General features: G+C 33.3%; 2 protein-coding genes across 4 annotated transcripts; one reads left to right on the top strand and one right to left on the bottom strand.

Moving 5' to 3' along the window:
* Positions 1-1,189: 1,189 nt before the first annotated feature.
* Positions 1,190-5,307, top strand: LOC135835143 (uncharacterized). Its single transcript, XM_065349282.1, has 3 exons — positions 1,190-1,347; positions 4,513-4,697; positions 4,815-5,307. Exons 1-3 carry the CDS (start codon positions 1,342-1,344, stop codon positions 5,032-5,034), a joined length of 411 nt encoding a protein of 136 aa, XP_065205354.1. The 5' UTR covers positions 1,190-1,341; the 3' UTR covers positions 5,035-5,307.
* Positions 5,308-13,013: 7,706 nt separating this feature from the next.
* Positions 13,014-15,162, bottom strand: LOC135835142 (speckle-type POZ protein-like). Of its 3 annotated transcripts, XM_065349281.1 has the most exons (3): positions 14,597-15,162; positions 14,237-14,468; positions 13,014-14,166 (listed from the first exon to the last, which is right to left on the bottom strand). In XM_065349281.1, the coding sequence occupies exon 3, from the start codon at positions 14,024-14,026 to the stop codon at positions 13,232-13,234; it is 795 nt and encodes a 264-aa protein (XP_065205353.1). In that variant the 5' UTR covers positions 14,027-14,166; positions 14,237-14,468; positions 14,597-15,162; the 3' UTR covers positions 13,014-13,231. The 3 variants fall into 3 exon arrangements, with proteins under 3 accessions (XP_065205353.1, XP_065205351.1, XP_065205352.1); XM_065349279.1 differs by having other exon boundaries at positions 13,014-14,468; XM_065349280.1 differs by having other exon boundaries at positions 13,014-14,468; positions 14,698-15,162.
* Between the last annotated feature and the right edge of the window lie 284 nt (positions 15,163-15,446).

The following is a 15,446-nucleotide window of genomic DNA, read 5'->3' as shown; positions in this document are numbered from 1 at the left end:
ATACCTATCTAGATGATTTACCTAACTGGATGCAAACTGCCAGAAGCATAATTATTTCTTTCAATCATTTAAATATTAAGAGGTGATTTAAATGCGTCCACTATTTTTATTAGAATTTAATTCAAATCTCTTGGAACCTGATATTCAATTAGCTCGAAATGGAGGGGCACATAAACGTACCTATAGTAGATTATACTACCTATAATTGTACCCCATAAGGAGCTGAAAATTTGATTAAAAGTTAACGAGTTAATATTGTTGTATTTTGCCAAAAGAAAGCAAAGTAGGGAAGTCAAATTGGAGCATTTCCTCTGGCAACGTGGGAAATTATTTGATTAAAATATTGAACCAGTTTTTACCATCAGCCAATAAAATTATTCATTTCGTCAATTTTTTTTTTTTAGTTCTTCTTACAAGTATGATTTTTGGATATTTTCAGCGCGGTAAGTTCATTCAAGTACATATTATTTTAATTAAATGGAAATTCAACGATAAAATTAATTTAAATTATTAAAAAAAAAAACAAAAAAAAAAACGTGCGAATCAAAGGAACCGTCAGGCACCTATATTTCAATACATAGATATCACAAGAATTGCATACATCGAAATCATCAGGCATTTCTAGCTCGAGAACCGCCTCATGTAATAATTCTCGAACACATCGAACCAAATTTTACTCACCATCATTACACATCATCTTACTCTTAGTCGTCGTAAAACTTTCAAGGATTTGTAAAAAAAAAAAAAAAAAAAAAAAACGTCAAAACTGAAAGAAAAAAGAGAAGAAAAAACGGAAAATTTTCACATATCAGGTTTTACTGACTTTTACCGCTTTTCTGAGAGCGATGCTGTAGATAAGACATAATTGTCCTATGATTTAATTCGTTCGCTGGTAAAACTAATTTGAAATTTAAATAAGTAAATTCGTAAAAACGTGTAAGTACAATACGAGATCGGTTAAAGTGCTCATAAAAAACCGTCAACGTGTGATTTTTTTATATATGGGTTTAATTAAAATTTCGAACCAACTCGAAGGATTATAATAAATTCATAAATCTGAGTTTAAAACAGGTGTGCTCGTTTTTTTTCCTAAAGAGAAAAATTGTCTTTTATGATCTAACTTGTAACGATGACTCTTAAAGAGATTTTCGAGCAACATTTGCCCTAAAGAAGCATAAAAAATTCAGCCATCTGGTGTATTGGATTACGCAACAGTGTCTTTTTCCCATATTTCGATTATTGGGAAGAATATATATAAAAGCGCTGGGTATTAAGGAAATTCAACCAGTGCTTGTGTGAATTTTGCTGCAGAGCTGAAATCAAATTTTTGGATTTATCATCATGAATGTAAGTATATACTTTAGTTAACGAATTGGCGATTGAGGGAAAGTTAATGCTGTTGTGTAATTTTTCTTTTCTTTTCTTTTATGTCCATATTTTGGGTGTTGTTCATCATTTCAATTAAAGGGATTTATTTTATTTTATTTTATATATTTCTTGTTTTACATAAACTTATACGATACCTACAATACTTACCGATACTTTTTTGAGATTTTTTTTTGTTTTCTAAATTGAAAACTAGGTTTTATAACAATTATTACTTGATGTCAAACAAGCTAAAACAAAAATGATAAAATATGCTATCACTTTTAATAAATTATTTTGTTATTTGCCTCAACCTTTTAAAATTATCATTGGAAAAAAAATGAAAAATATTTCTTATGCTTTTAAATGGACGAGCTTTAAATGCGGTGCCTACTTTTTCATAAGTGCTAACATATTTTCATTTCAATTAAATGTAGGAAGGGAGAACAGGAAAGTGAGGTAACCAATACTCGCGATGTTCTCTATAAAACAAAACAGTGGTTTTATCATTCTTAGGTACCTACCTACCTGCATTCGAGTTTTTTCATTCGATGGGTTACTTTTTTGAAAAAATGCTGCGGGCGTAAAATACTCTAGAGAGACAATTCAGGGTGAAATAATATTCATGTTGATCCATTTTTATTCAAATTTAACGATTTTTGGAATTTTTAACGAATTGAATTCGCTTAGGTACCGTGTTTTCTTTGAAATTGAAAATTTTTAAATAAAAAAAAAATACAACATTTTCACTTCTTACAATTTTAAAAAATTTAAATAGGTATTGAATACTTTTCGGTCGTGCTAGAGCTAGATTCACCGACTACCAGTCCAAAAGAGTCGATTCACTTTGATTCATGATTCTTTTCATGACTCTTCAATCCGGCTCACTCTCTCAACTTTTTTTGCTTGATAAGTTGATTGATAAACGATAATTAATTAATTAAATAAATAATTAATTAATTGATCATACTTTATTTTTTCGTCCCATAATATTGATTTTCCTTGTAAAGCAATATCCGTATCGTTGGAGAATAAATATTTTTACGTTTTAGCCTTTTAGGGCATATTTTGGCATTTTTTAGGGAATATTTCAGCGCCTATTTAGGGTTTCTTAGGGAAAGAATATCTGAGCTCTGATTATAAAATAAGTAGTTGTTGACTTTTTCCTGGAAAAAATGTCCAGAAGTTCCAACAATTAATTCAACGAAATGGCAAATGGATTTCAGTTTTCAACTCGTCGTAATTCATAATTGTTGTATGAATGATTATTGATTATTTAGCTATAGGTAAATTAAATTTTAAAATTTTCAGTTTTGTACCAAGACGTAAGCCGAATTTATTGGAGCTCGAAATTGATTCCATTTTCTGGGAATCCGTTCCAAGTTTCGATTTCGAACTTGGATTGGTTTTTCTTTCAAAATTAAAAATAAAATTGCTCCAATTAAATCGATAGTAATTTTATTTTCAAAAACGATTGGAATTGAATTAATTATACCGTGGTGTAGGACGTTGGTATGTGACAGGACTTGGAAAATTTTTCATTCAAAATAAATTAAATATGATACCGAATGAGTGAAAAACTGATACTGAAAACTGAAAAGTGATGATTTGATGAACGACTGACTGATTCATTTCAAGTTTGGACTGAGAGTCGGTGAATCCAGCAAGACCCAATACTTTTGCATGTAATTTGAGTGGTTATTTTTTATACACATCAGAGACAATTATTGTTTTCTTGCTAAATGTGGTTTCAAGACTCTTGAATGTTGCATAACTTGACTCTCAAGACAAAAGTTTAGATTTTTAGTCAATTTTTGAAAAATTTAAAAATTCAAAAAAGTTGTTTCAAGGGTTTTTTTAAAACTTTTTTACGAAATAATATGTTTTTTTGAAGTAAAGTTAACCTATAGGTGAAAAATACCTACCCTTCAATTCAACTCCCATAAATCAACAACCACTAGTTTCAGGCCCATTCATGGAGCTTCCAGTGATTTTTCATTTTTTTCAGAACCTTTAGATCACTTTTCAAAAGCCAAACCCTTGAATTTTAGCACCAAAACTTTGGTGGGTGCTTATTGAAGACCCTCTCGACTGTTTTATGCAGCTACTGAAAAATTCCAAGAGTGCTCAGAAGTGAATTTTTGACCAATTTGAAAATTTAAAAAAAAAAACTGAAAAAATCAAATTTTCAAAGAAGGTGTGTAACGAGTGAGGTTTTCAGCAAGATATCGTCTGGTGTACGTGTCTACACGATCAGTCGATCACCTGACCAGAAAACCACATATTTTAATTTCACTTTGATCTTTTTGGAGTCAGCAACAAGCTTTCAAATTTCCCTAGAAAAATTCACTTTTGAACTTACACTCGTGGAATTTCTCAAAAACGACCTAAAACGGCCACGATGGTGGTAAATAAGCATCAACCAAAGTTATAGATGCCAAAGTTAATTTTTGCCCTTTTCAGAGTATGTAATTTGATGTTTTTGAAGAAAATTGAAAAGTTGCAGGAGACTCCAGAATCTAGTAGTTTTCGATGTACGAGTATAAAAGTTGATGAATTGAAGGAATTATTCACATTGGTTCACTTTGCTTGAAAAAAATTATATTTCCAAGGAAGGTTTAAAAATTGCCCTTAGAACAAGTTTTCATTTGATTTTTTTTCAAAAATTCGTTAATTTAAAAATGAGCTTTTGCACCTGAAATTTTAGTTACGAGATTTTAGTACATGCTCTTTCAATTAAACTTGATTTCGTTCAAATCGAATACTGTCAGCTTAAAATATTCCCTGGTAAGACCATAAAGATATTTTAAATGCTTGCAGTTTTTCAAATGTAATAAAGTGTGCCTACTTTCAATAAGTATACGAACTTGATAATAGAACTTCCCTTAGGTACCTTTTGTAAAAAATATTAGCTTATCATTTTATGAAATTTATCGTAAAAAATACTTTTAAGATATGAAGTATTCAGCAAGATCTAAGAAAAAAAAAGTTTCTTGAAAAAATCATTTTCATGCAGAAAATATCTACTTATGTAAGTAAGCCTAAAAACTTCAAAATTGGCAAAAATGAACACACCGAACATATTTTAGCGTTATTTTAACCCTGCAAGTGCAATGATGTAAATATTAATGAAATATAATTTTTCAGATGCAAATTGCTACTGTAGCCGCCTTATTCGCGGTACTTACCGCCATCCCACAAACTGTTCTTGGCCAAAGCCAATTCAACTCAATTTCCAGCAACACAATTCCCAGCAACTCATTCGCCGCAGCTCCTCAACAACCACAATACGAACCATACAACCCAGCTTACTACAATGGTTTCCAAGCCCCGTAAGATTTCTCTTTTCTTATTTCTTAATGTGTACCTATGTACTTACTTCACGAATTCACCATCATCCATTTCGCAACCCTCTATCTAATCTCTAATATTCGAACTTATTATTCCAGCGAACAATATTATCAAAACGGCATTTCTGCTCAAGACCCCGCCGCCAATTTCCAAGGTTATTATCCAAGCACTGAAAATTTTCAAAACCAGTATGCAGCGTACCCTGCTTATGATGGCCAATACGGTGGTGCATCTTATGCTGATAGTGGAGCTTACCCGTCCGCATTGCCATACCCATACCAATATCAACCACAAGAACAACTGCAACAACAAGTCTAACTTTATCGAACATTTTCTCCCAATTTTGCCTTTGGTATATTAATTACCATGACACTTATCGAAGTTCTCAATATTACAGTTATTTCTCTTGAGAACGCATTACTTAAAATATTAATTTTGTTTTCGTCTGAAAAATAATTTGAACAATCAACGTTGAATAAAAAGTAAAATCATGTAGGTATATATTTCAAACAAATACTTTCAGTATTTCATTAGATGTATTCAAAATAACTTTATTTCACGTGTTATTAAATACAAATAATTCCTTTTTTACTGCGAGTAATTATTTCATTCGATGTGAACTTTAAATACAATACTGTTTTTTCACGAGTCATCCACAGGAGAATTAAGAACTATAGGTTTAGGTACTTACAAAATGCCTTCAAAAGAATTTCGAAGTACCTTCATGCGAATTAAATTGCATAACTTGTTAATTGAAGGAGAATAACTAAATGTCGGTGTATTATCCTAAAATCAGCTCTTTTTTCAAAACTATTCAACTTTTAAATCGCACCAAATATACCTAAGGAATGAAGTACCTACTTAAGTACTATGAAATACTTACGCAAGTTTGAAAATGATGTCGGAAATTGCAATTGGTTCTATGAAATAAAATGATGAGTTGTCTAACCCAGGGCCCAGTCTACGGTTTCCTATAGCTTGAAGTTTACGTACAAGTTTGTATGTATAAGCCTGTCATGATAGATACCCATTATGGGTTAACGAACCCATGTATTTTAAAAATAATCTGCGATGGTAACGAACACCGCTAGTAACCTTTTTCATCATCATCACTAATGTGGCTAGATGGAAAACGCATCTTTAAGGTCCAAGAGTTCGTTTTTAGATTTTTGGTTCAACTTTTTAAAATATAAAAAATGTAAGGTACCTATTAAAAAAAGCTGATAAGTATAAGGGCAATTTTGAAACTTTTCTATGAAGTATATATACATTTTTTGAGCAAAGTGAATCAATGCTAATAATTTCTTTAAATACCTAAACTAGGTACCATATTGATAACTACGCGTAAACCCATTCTGGAGCCTCCAGCGATTTTTCAATTTTCTCCAGAAACTTCAAGTGACTCGTGAGGAAAATGGTCAAAATTGAACCAATTTGCAAATTCCACAAAAAGTGAAAAAAATCAAATTTCCAAAAAAGGTTATAACGAGCATTTTTTTTCGGCAAGATACCTTCAGGCGTGTCTATACAGTCGTCCGATTCAGAAACAATCGCAATTCATTCATAAAACACAAAGAGCATTCATCCAACTTCCATAAAAAAATACGAGGTCTGCTTTGTCATCAAAAAGAAGCACGAAAAAGACCTCAAAACTGGAAAAACAAGCTCAACAAATGCATGCATTAAATTTTTACTCCAAAAGATAAACATTGGATTTTTTTTTTATTACAAATCGCCACAGCAGCTATTTTATCTGCAAGTATTGGCCATATAATTCTTCAAAAATGTTTGCAATCAAAATGACCAAAGATCAAATTCCCAAGAACCTCCTAAACTTTCAAGGATCAGTCAAATAATCAAGGTGCTGAACTCTGCAATTTTAGGAGTTTTGGAATTTTGGAATTTTGGAATTGACTGTTCGGTGAAAATTTTCGTAAATTTATCAACTTTTAAACTCGTAAATCTTTTTAAATTTCAGAATGATGCAAAATTGGATCATAACAACATTTGTTCATTTTTAGAAGAGTTATCTACTTATTTTCGCGATTATTTTTTTGATTGCTGTTTTTTAAAATTAAAATTTATTTGTAGCTCCTTCAATTTGTAAATTGGGCAAAAAGTTATAATAATATGATTTTGTTTGGTTTTTAATGTTCAACCCATTCCCAAGATCAAAAATGGATCTTGTCTGTTGGTTTCGAAGAACGAAACTAATTGCCCCTTCAAATTTAAAAATAGGCAACACCTTCAACTATTTTTTAAAATCAGTCATTTAAAATTTTTTACTGCTGACCACTGTAGTCTTTGATTGATCGATCGAGGTGTCTAACAGGCCTTACTGGTCCTACTAGTCCGTTTCTTAATTAAAATAAGGCTACCTACCATTCACAAATATCAGATATAGCTACTTACTTTAGGGAAAATTGCCCTAGAAAAAGGTTGTCGGGTTTTGATCAAATTCAGCAGAGACCTTCATTTCAAATTGAGCGTTACTCAGAAATTTTTTTAGCTTCAGAGCTGCCCCTGAAAGGGAGAATATGAAGCCTCAAAGAAGGGGTATCCTAAAAAAAAAAAAAAAAAAAAAAAAAGAGGTCTTTTCACTCCTGTTCATATATGTACACAACCCATTTTAGGGAAAATGGCCCAGTCCCAAATTTCACATTATTAAATTTATGCCAAAATATTTTAAAAAATCGCATTCCTGAAACTGGAGAAATATTTTAGAACGCAGTGGTGCCAATTTTTTGGTCGTTATAGTCAATTTAAAAAAAAATCGAAAAAAATGTCTCAGGTTTTTGGCTATTTTTCTCAATTTATTGAAATTGACCATTACGACTAAAAAATTGGCACCAATGTTTTCCAAAATATTTCCCCAGTTTCAGAAATGGTATCTTTCAATATTTTGGCATAATTAATGGGAAATATTTGCCAAGAAAAAATTTTCAAAAAAACGAATTTATCCGAAAATAGGCGATTTCCTAATTTTTAAACGCTCAGGAGAATCCTAAAAGTGGTAGGTATTGGATTTTGAGAGCAATAGCACAGACTGAGGCAGGTACTTTCATTAGAGATTGGGCCATTTTTCTCAAAACGGGTTTGCGAAACTACAGTATTTTCAAAACATTTTTGGAGGCTCCTAAACGGTCTAAAACCATATCCAATCAACTCGACATGTTAAAATTTTGCTATAAAAGTGAATTTCAGCATTGGATATAATTTCAAAAATCTTCTGAAGGCTCCAAAACTGCTAAAAAAGATTCGAAACCGTTTACGATGGGATTGGGAAGTCATGGAGTAAGTATACTCACCAAACTTCAGCTTTCTGTATTAATTTGGTAAAATTTCGATTTTCTTCCTCAATTTTTGGCACAAATTGGGTTATAAAAAATTCATCAAAAAATGCACTTCTTGGCATTTAATATTTTTACTGGTGATGTATTTTTCTGTGTCTTTTCAATTTTTCTCTGCCCAATTCATTTCAGTAAAAAAGAATTTGATCAATTTGGAAAAATTTTGAGCCCGAAAATTGACAAATGAATTTTTGAAGAAGTGTCTCATGGCCAATAAAAATGAGTCAAAATTTAATGAGACATTCAAAATATTTCAACGAAAATAATTTTAAAGAAATTTCAAGGAATTTTAAGCCCATAATTTGGTCATGATATTCATGATTTTGGAAAAAGTGTCTCGTGACCTATTGCTCAATATGTAAATGAATCTTATCTTATCCATAGGCTCAGCCTGAGTCTATTTATCGTAATTTTACATCAACATGGGAATTTCACTCATGCCTAGGCAAACCTTGAAAATGAAAATGATAATAAATTTACATCATTTTTCACTGGAAATAAATTGTAGGTATGTAGGTACCCATTTGAACAAATCATTCCAACACTCAAATTTACATCAAAAAATTCTTTAGGAAATTTTTCAAAAAACCCGTTACTCCTCGAAGACATAAGCTGCATATCTTAATAAACCGCAAACGTAACCTACACCTATAACGAATCATTTTCCAGAACCTGTTGCATCATCATCGCATCAGCGGATAAAATTGTGTAACATCTTCGGACCATACCCGTACATTTTCAGATAACAATTTTTTTATAATTAACCGCAAAAATTCAATGTTAAATAACCATCTAAAAAATCCGTATTGGCAAAATTCTTACTTAGGCTGCTCGTAAAATGCGGCGGCGGCGACGACGCAACGAAGGTTGAAAAAATTTCATAATTAAAAACCAATCGGTTGTAAAATTGCATATCCAGATACAAAGCCGGTAATTTGTAAAAGGCTTTAGTCAATAATTTACATCGTTTCGGTATCACGATTAACTTGGAGCCATTTTACAAGTAGATATAAATGGCATTCACTAAAAATCTAACTACTTATTCGAATAGAATGCCTAATTTTTAAATCTGTCGCTTTACAATTTATTGTTACCTATAGAGTATCCTCCTCTTGGGCATACCTACCTATAGATCTACCTACCATCTCTCATTTGTGACTCCATTTAGCGCCGAGGAGGTACTCGTCAGATTGCATCTTTGTCGCATATCTCGTAAAATTTAAATCAATTAGAGCCCCATCTTGATATTTTTAGTGTACGATTCGAAAGACTATAAGGTACCATTGAAATGCACACGAAAATAATCGCGACATTAGCATATGACCATTAGAAACTTGGTAATGAAGCAACACACTTTGACCAAACTGTTAATACCATATTCCGTATTGGAAACTCGTATACCACATCCAGTTTTTTTTTTCGACAACTCTACGAGAGTTAATTAACTGAAGTCTTATACAGAATTGCGAATGATGTAATACAAATAAAGACATAGTGTGCACTAATGCATTTTTCCTCCTTATATTTTGGACATTAGCACGTCTGTAAATTTATTCCAAAAGTGTTTAAAAGTTATTCCTCCTAACGGTGCATCTATTGCAATTCGCGAGACAAAAAACAGTGGTATTATTTTCTTAAAACGTAAGAAATAATTTTTAAAAATTTACACGAATTTTAAACGCTATTGCCAGCAACTAAGGTCATGTAGGTAAACTAGTTTTATTTTTCGTATTCTTCGTTAATAAATAATAAGTTTACTTCAGGTACTCGCAGGTACAGAATACGAATCGAAAAAGGGAAGTTATAAATCTAGGATTTATTAAAGATCGTGTTACTATGATCACTCTACGTGTACCTACTGATACATCATCGATCGACAGATTGAGGTTTTGCGTTCGTTGCAAACCTGGCGAAGTGGCGAATGAACTTGACATTTCCCCTTTTCCCAACATTTTGTCCATTTTCACCATAATTTTTACTGACTGACCGAATAATCGCGAGTGAATTCATTTTTCATATCTAGCTATCGTATCAACGGTCAAGGTCGGTGCATTAATCAATGAACCTGAGCTCGTGTTACTTATTATTTAACGTTAAAACGATTGCAGTTTGTTAGCGTGGATGTTGAAGAACTGGATAATGTGGTAGATAGTAGATACCTAGTTTTGCCAACGTGATATCGTTGATAATTTCTTTAATGAAAATTTAGATCAAACGAGTGTAGGTAATTACCATCTGTCCTTTGATTTGAAATGGTGATAGGAAACGGTGAAATATTTTTCAAATTATTTTAGTCGCCTTGAGTTTCGAGTGTTTCTAGACGTGTTTTTGAGATGATCATTTACGTAAAGATCACCTAATTTTTTCCAATGTAGTGATCACTACATTGAAAAAAATTAGGTGATTTCCTTTCTAATAAATCTCGAGATTAATTAGAAAGGGAAATGTATCGTCAATGCTCGTAAATGGGTGATTTTTATCCGTTCTGTTTTTTTTTTAACTTTTTAAAATATTTGTTTTAATGTGCTGGTCGGGAAGTCCACTTAAGGATAAATTTCACCCCCCCCCCCGTCGATCCTCTGGGACAACTTTTTTCTTAAAGAGGGAGTTCTAAGGAACATTTCTAGCCCTTGTACTAAAAAAAAAGTGGCCCTACTTACAAAATGGCGGCCATTTTGATTGACAGGTCAGCCAAAATCACAGATTTTGCGTTCCAACATAGAACACGCACAAAATTTTTCAAACCGTACAATTGTAGATCGAAAGATCAAGCACAAATTTATCACCTGTAAAAATTTCAAGTGCTATAGTGCGTTTTTCGATTTTTGGGGAATTTTTGAAAATCAAATTTAGGCCAAAAATGAGGGAAAAAATCAAAATTTTACCAAATTGACCAAGAAAGCTGAAATTTGGGATAGGTATACCCTATTTTCGACATGCCAAATCGATTGGGAACAGTTTCAAACCGTATTGAGCAGTTCTGGAGCCTCCAACAGATTTTTGGAACTCGAAATTCCCACAAAATTTCATCAAATGGAGTTGGATAGCCGAAATTTACTCTGCAAACTAATTTCAATACGCTACGAAGTCAACTGCAGGGGGATTTCAAGTCGTTTTGGAGCCTCCGGCGACTTTTTGAAAATTCCTGGAGCCTCCAGTAGATTTTTGAAATTTTGAATTTCCTAAAAATTTCATCAAACGGTGATGGAAAGACAAAATTCATTCTGCAAACTAATTTTAATACGCTACGAAGTCGTCTGCTGGTGGATTTCAAGTCGTTTTGGAGCCTCCAGCCACTTCTTGAGAGGTCGTATGGTGTTTTTTGGAAAATTGAAATTTCCAAAAAGTAGCTGAAAGCTTCAAAACCATTTAAAACCATTTGAAACCAGCATGTAGTCGACTTCATATCGTATAAATTTCAGCTTGCCAACTCCATTTGGTGAAATGTTGCGGGAATTTCAAGTTTCAAAAATCAACTGGAGGCTCCAGTAATTTTCAAAAAGTCGCTGGAGGCTCCAAAATGATTTGAACCCACCTGAAGTCGTCTTCAGAGGCCGAGGGTGTTAAAACTGGAGTGTAGAGTAAATTTCAGCTTTCCATCTCCATTTGATGAAATTTTGTGAAAATTTAAAGTTTCAGAAATCTGATAGAGGCTCCAGGAATTTTCAAAAACCCGCCGGAGGCTCCAAAACGACTTGAAATCCCCCTGCAGTTGACTTCTTGGCGTATTGAAATCAGTTTGCAGAGTAAATTTCAGCTTTCCAACTCCATTTTGGTGAAATTTTGTAGGAATTTAGAGTTTCAAAAATCTGCTGGAGGCTCCAAAACTGCTCAAAACGGTTTGAAACAGTTTCTAATCGATTTGGCATGTCGAAAATAGGGTGTATCCCAAATTTCAGCTTTCTTGGTCAATTTGGTAAAATTTTGATTTTCCCCTCATTTTTGGCCTAAATTTGATTTTCAAAAATTCACCAAAAATCGAAAAACGCACTTTAGCACTTGAAATTTTGACAGGTGATAAATTTGTGCTTGATCTTTCGATCTGCCTTTGTACAGTTTGCAAAATTTTGTGCAGGTCCTATGTCGGAACGCGAAATCCGCGATTTTGGCTGATCTGTCAATCAAAATGGCCGCCATTTTGTAAGTAGGTACAAGGGCTAGAAAATGTTTCTTAGGACTTTCCTTAAGAAAAAAGTTGTCCCGTAGGATCGACCGGGGGGGGGGGGGTGCAATTTATCCTTAAGTGGGCTTCCCGACTAGCATATTAAAACAAAAATTTTAAAAATTAAAAAAAAAAACAGAATGGATAAAAATCACCCATTTACGAGCATTTACGACACATTTCCCTTTCTAATAAATCTCGAGATTTATTAAATTAAATTTTGTCTATAGTTATTATTAAATGATTCACTGTAGGTATGTATCTTCAAACTCATAGAATATTGAGTTCAAGTGAAAGAAAGTTCGTGTAGAGAATTCCCGTAAAGGTTGAGCCTCATGCTTCTTTACAAAAATGGGTATAAATGAAGCTACCTAGGTATTGACTATGTTCAAGGGATTTTTGAGAAATTCTTAAAACAGGTATAGGTACTCAAAAGGAGAGTATCTTAACTGGCACAACAATGAACAATTTTTGAACCCAACTAAAAGGAATCGAAAATTTCAAGTAATAATAATAATTTTTTATAAATTAAAGGTACGGAAATCCATTTGAGATTTAGATAGTTATTACCTTTCACTACAGATCTAAAATCTCCGTGCGACTAAATTTTTCTCTTGATTTATGGCAGAAACAATTCGAAATAAAGGTATTTGATTTCATACAATGCAGGTATCCTACTTTATTATTGATTCACATAATCAACAGAAAACATAGTTAACTGTAAGGTTCTACACTATACCCTGTCGTTCATTTTCATCATGGGGCAAGTTGAAAGAACCACCAGAGACGAAACAAATCTAAATTTAATGGTAATAAAATTAAGTAATAAGAAATCGATACATAGAATAGAAAACATGAACATAGCCTGTTGAGGAATAAACTAAGAAATACAACGAAATTGATTAATTTTAATCAAAATTATAACTTCCAATGTATGCAGAGAAACATGAAACTTCTGCTACGTCTTCAGAATACTTCATGAGATTGTGAATTTTCAATTCAATCACCCATTGGATGCTGTACGTAGTGATAACGCTTCATACACTTCATTCACCAAATTAGAATGCACAAGAACGATGTTTTTCCAAGCTGTGGAATTGAACACTTCGATAAATTTAGCAACGATAAACTTGATCGATTCAGATTTCAGTTCTTTAACGCCATGCATATCCGCTAGCAACAAAATATTCGCAGCATTTTCCACAGATAACGTCTTGTAAAGTTCTTCTGCACAAATCATTTTTAATCGATTTAAACCGTATTTATCAGCAGCTGCCAGCAAACCTTCCGCTATATTTTTCAAATTATCACATTTTCCGGTATAAACGTACTTCAAAAATTCGACGACCGTTTCTGCATTCATATCTTCGATATCAATTCGATTTTGTCCATTTTCTTTCATATCGTGTTTGAACATAGCAGCGAATACTGGACATCGCGCAGACAAAATAACCTTGTGAGCTGGAAACTCTTGACCATCTACAGAAAGTGTGACATCTGCCAATTCACGGTGTTCTAGTAATTGTCCAAAGTTTTCGGAAAGATCGCAAAGAGGAGTGTTTGGATACAGTTGAGTTGTTTTACAATGATGCAATGTGTTACTAATGGCATCGCGTATTGTAGAAAAACGTACTTCACACACGATCGTCAACGTGTTATCGATCAAAAAGTTCTGTTTGAAATTGTCGTCTTTCGTTAGAAATTCTTTCCGGCCCCAACCAGGTTTCGTTTCACTCGTAAAATCGTATGCATTCATCTCACCCTTCGAAATAGGTACTTTTTTATACTGGGAATCCATAACGAAAGCATCAAATTTCGCGTACACTTTTTTAGTCCTAGGACTGCAGAGGTTCAAGTAGAGAGAAATTGTATCCTTGGCATCCGTTCCTCCATTTGGTTTTAGCCTCAGTCGCCATGTAATCTCATCATTTCCAACAGCTGAGAATTCAGAAGAATATAAAGTTCCTCCTTCAAATTCGTGGAGATAAAAGTTATTAATCACCCATACATGATTTGCTTCATCAAAGTGAACTTCAGTGGTATCCCATTCTTTGTACAATGTACAAATCGCGCTACAATTACTCGATGACATTTTGGCAGGAACAAAATCACTTATCGTCGTGAAAATGAAGGCTTGAATTCACAGCATATTATAATTCTGTTCTGATGAATAATAAGAGTGCACCAACGACCCTAGATACTCGTTCTCTCTTGAGTTGTTTCTAGTTTGATCACTAAAACTGAAATCAAAAGGAACGTACGGTTGAACTAAGAACTTGAATTAATTACATATCTGTACTATTAGCATTACATAAGATAAATACAGATAGTAAGGCCTGTTTTAAGGCATAATTCGTGCAGAGCTTACTTAAGTTTCAATCGTATGCAGTTTCCTTGCATTTATTATCACATGACAATCTGCATGAATTCATTTTGACTGAGAACAAAAAAACAATCTGAAAAACATACCTTCTGAACGTCGAATGCACCAATATTTACTCTACTGTTCTTGTTTTAATTTATTTCAGTAGTAAAGTCACTTTTCAGAAAATGAACAACCAAAATTAGTCTTGAATTACAAGTAAAAAATCTTGAAAAAATGAAAAAAAACCACCATATTTTCGCTTATCAGCGTCGACCGTATATAATGGACGAATAATTCAACGGTGAAAAAATGACAAAATGTGAAGCCTAGATTTTGGATGCAGAATCCTGGAAATCTTCTGCTCATGCGCCAAACATGACGCTTACGGTGCTGGTGGAGAGAGAGACGGTTTACTGGTTGAACGTGGGTTGAACCAGGGAACCGTCTCTCTCTCCGCCAGCACCGTAAGCATCATGTTTGGCGCATGTGCAGAACGTTTCCAGGATTCTGCATCCAAAATGTGGGCGTCATTTCCTGCCATTTGAATTATTCGTCCATTATATACGGTCGACGCTTATCAGTTTAATTGTCGTGATTAAAGCTCTTTAATACAAGTATGGAAATAGATTATGCTCTCAAGAAAGTCTTAGCATTTTACGTATGTATTACGTACTGCGCATGGCAGGTTGGTGTCGTCACGCGGTGGAGGTGGGTGGAGCAACCAATGGGGTGCAACGTTGTACGTGAACAGCTGATTTGATGCTTGCTCGCGCACTGCGCAGTACGTAAAACTTACGTAAAATCCTATGACTTTCTTAAGAGTATAATCTATTTCCATACTTGTATTAAAGAG

Source organism: Planococcus citri, chromosome 2, assembly GCF_950023065.1.
Source record: "Planococcus citri chromosome 2, ihPlaCitr1.1, whole genome shotgun sequence".
Classification (NCBI taxonomy): Eukaryota; Metazoa; Arthropoda; class Insecta; order Hemiptera; family Pseudococcidae; genus Planococcus; species Planococcus citri.
Note: the sequence above shows the minus strand (reverse complement) of the source record. Positions and strands in the feature narration are given on the sequence as shown.

Coding starts and splice junctions, on each gene's coding strand:
- LOC135835143 (XM_065349282.1), top strand. Junction 4,698..4,814: donor TACAATGGTTTCCAAGCCCC/GTAAGATTTCTC, acceptor TTATTATTCCAG/CGAACAATATTATCAAAACG.
- LOC135835142 (XM_065349279.1), bottom strand. CDS start 14,320: ATGTCATCGAGTAATTGTAGCGCGATTTGTACATTGTACAAAGAATGG.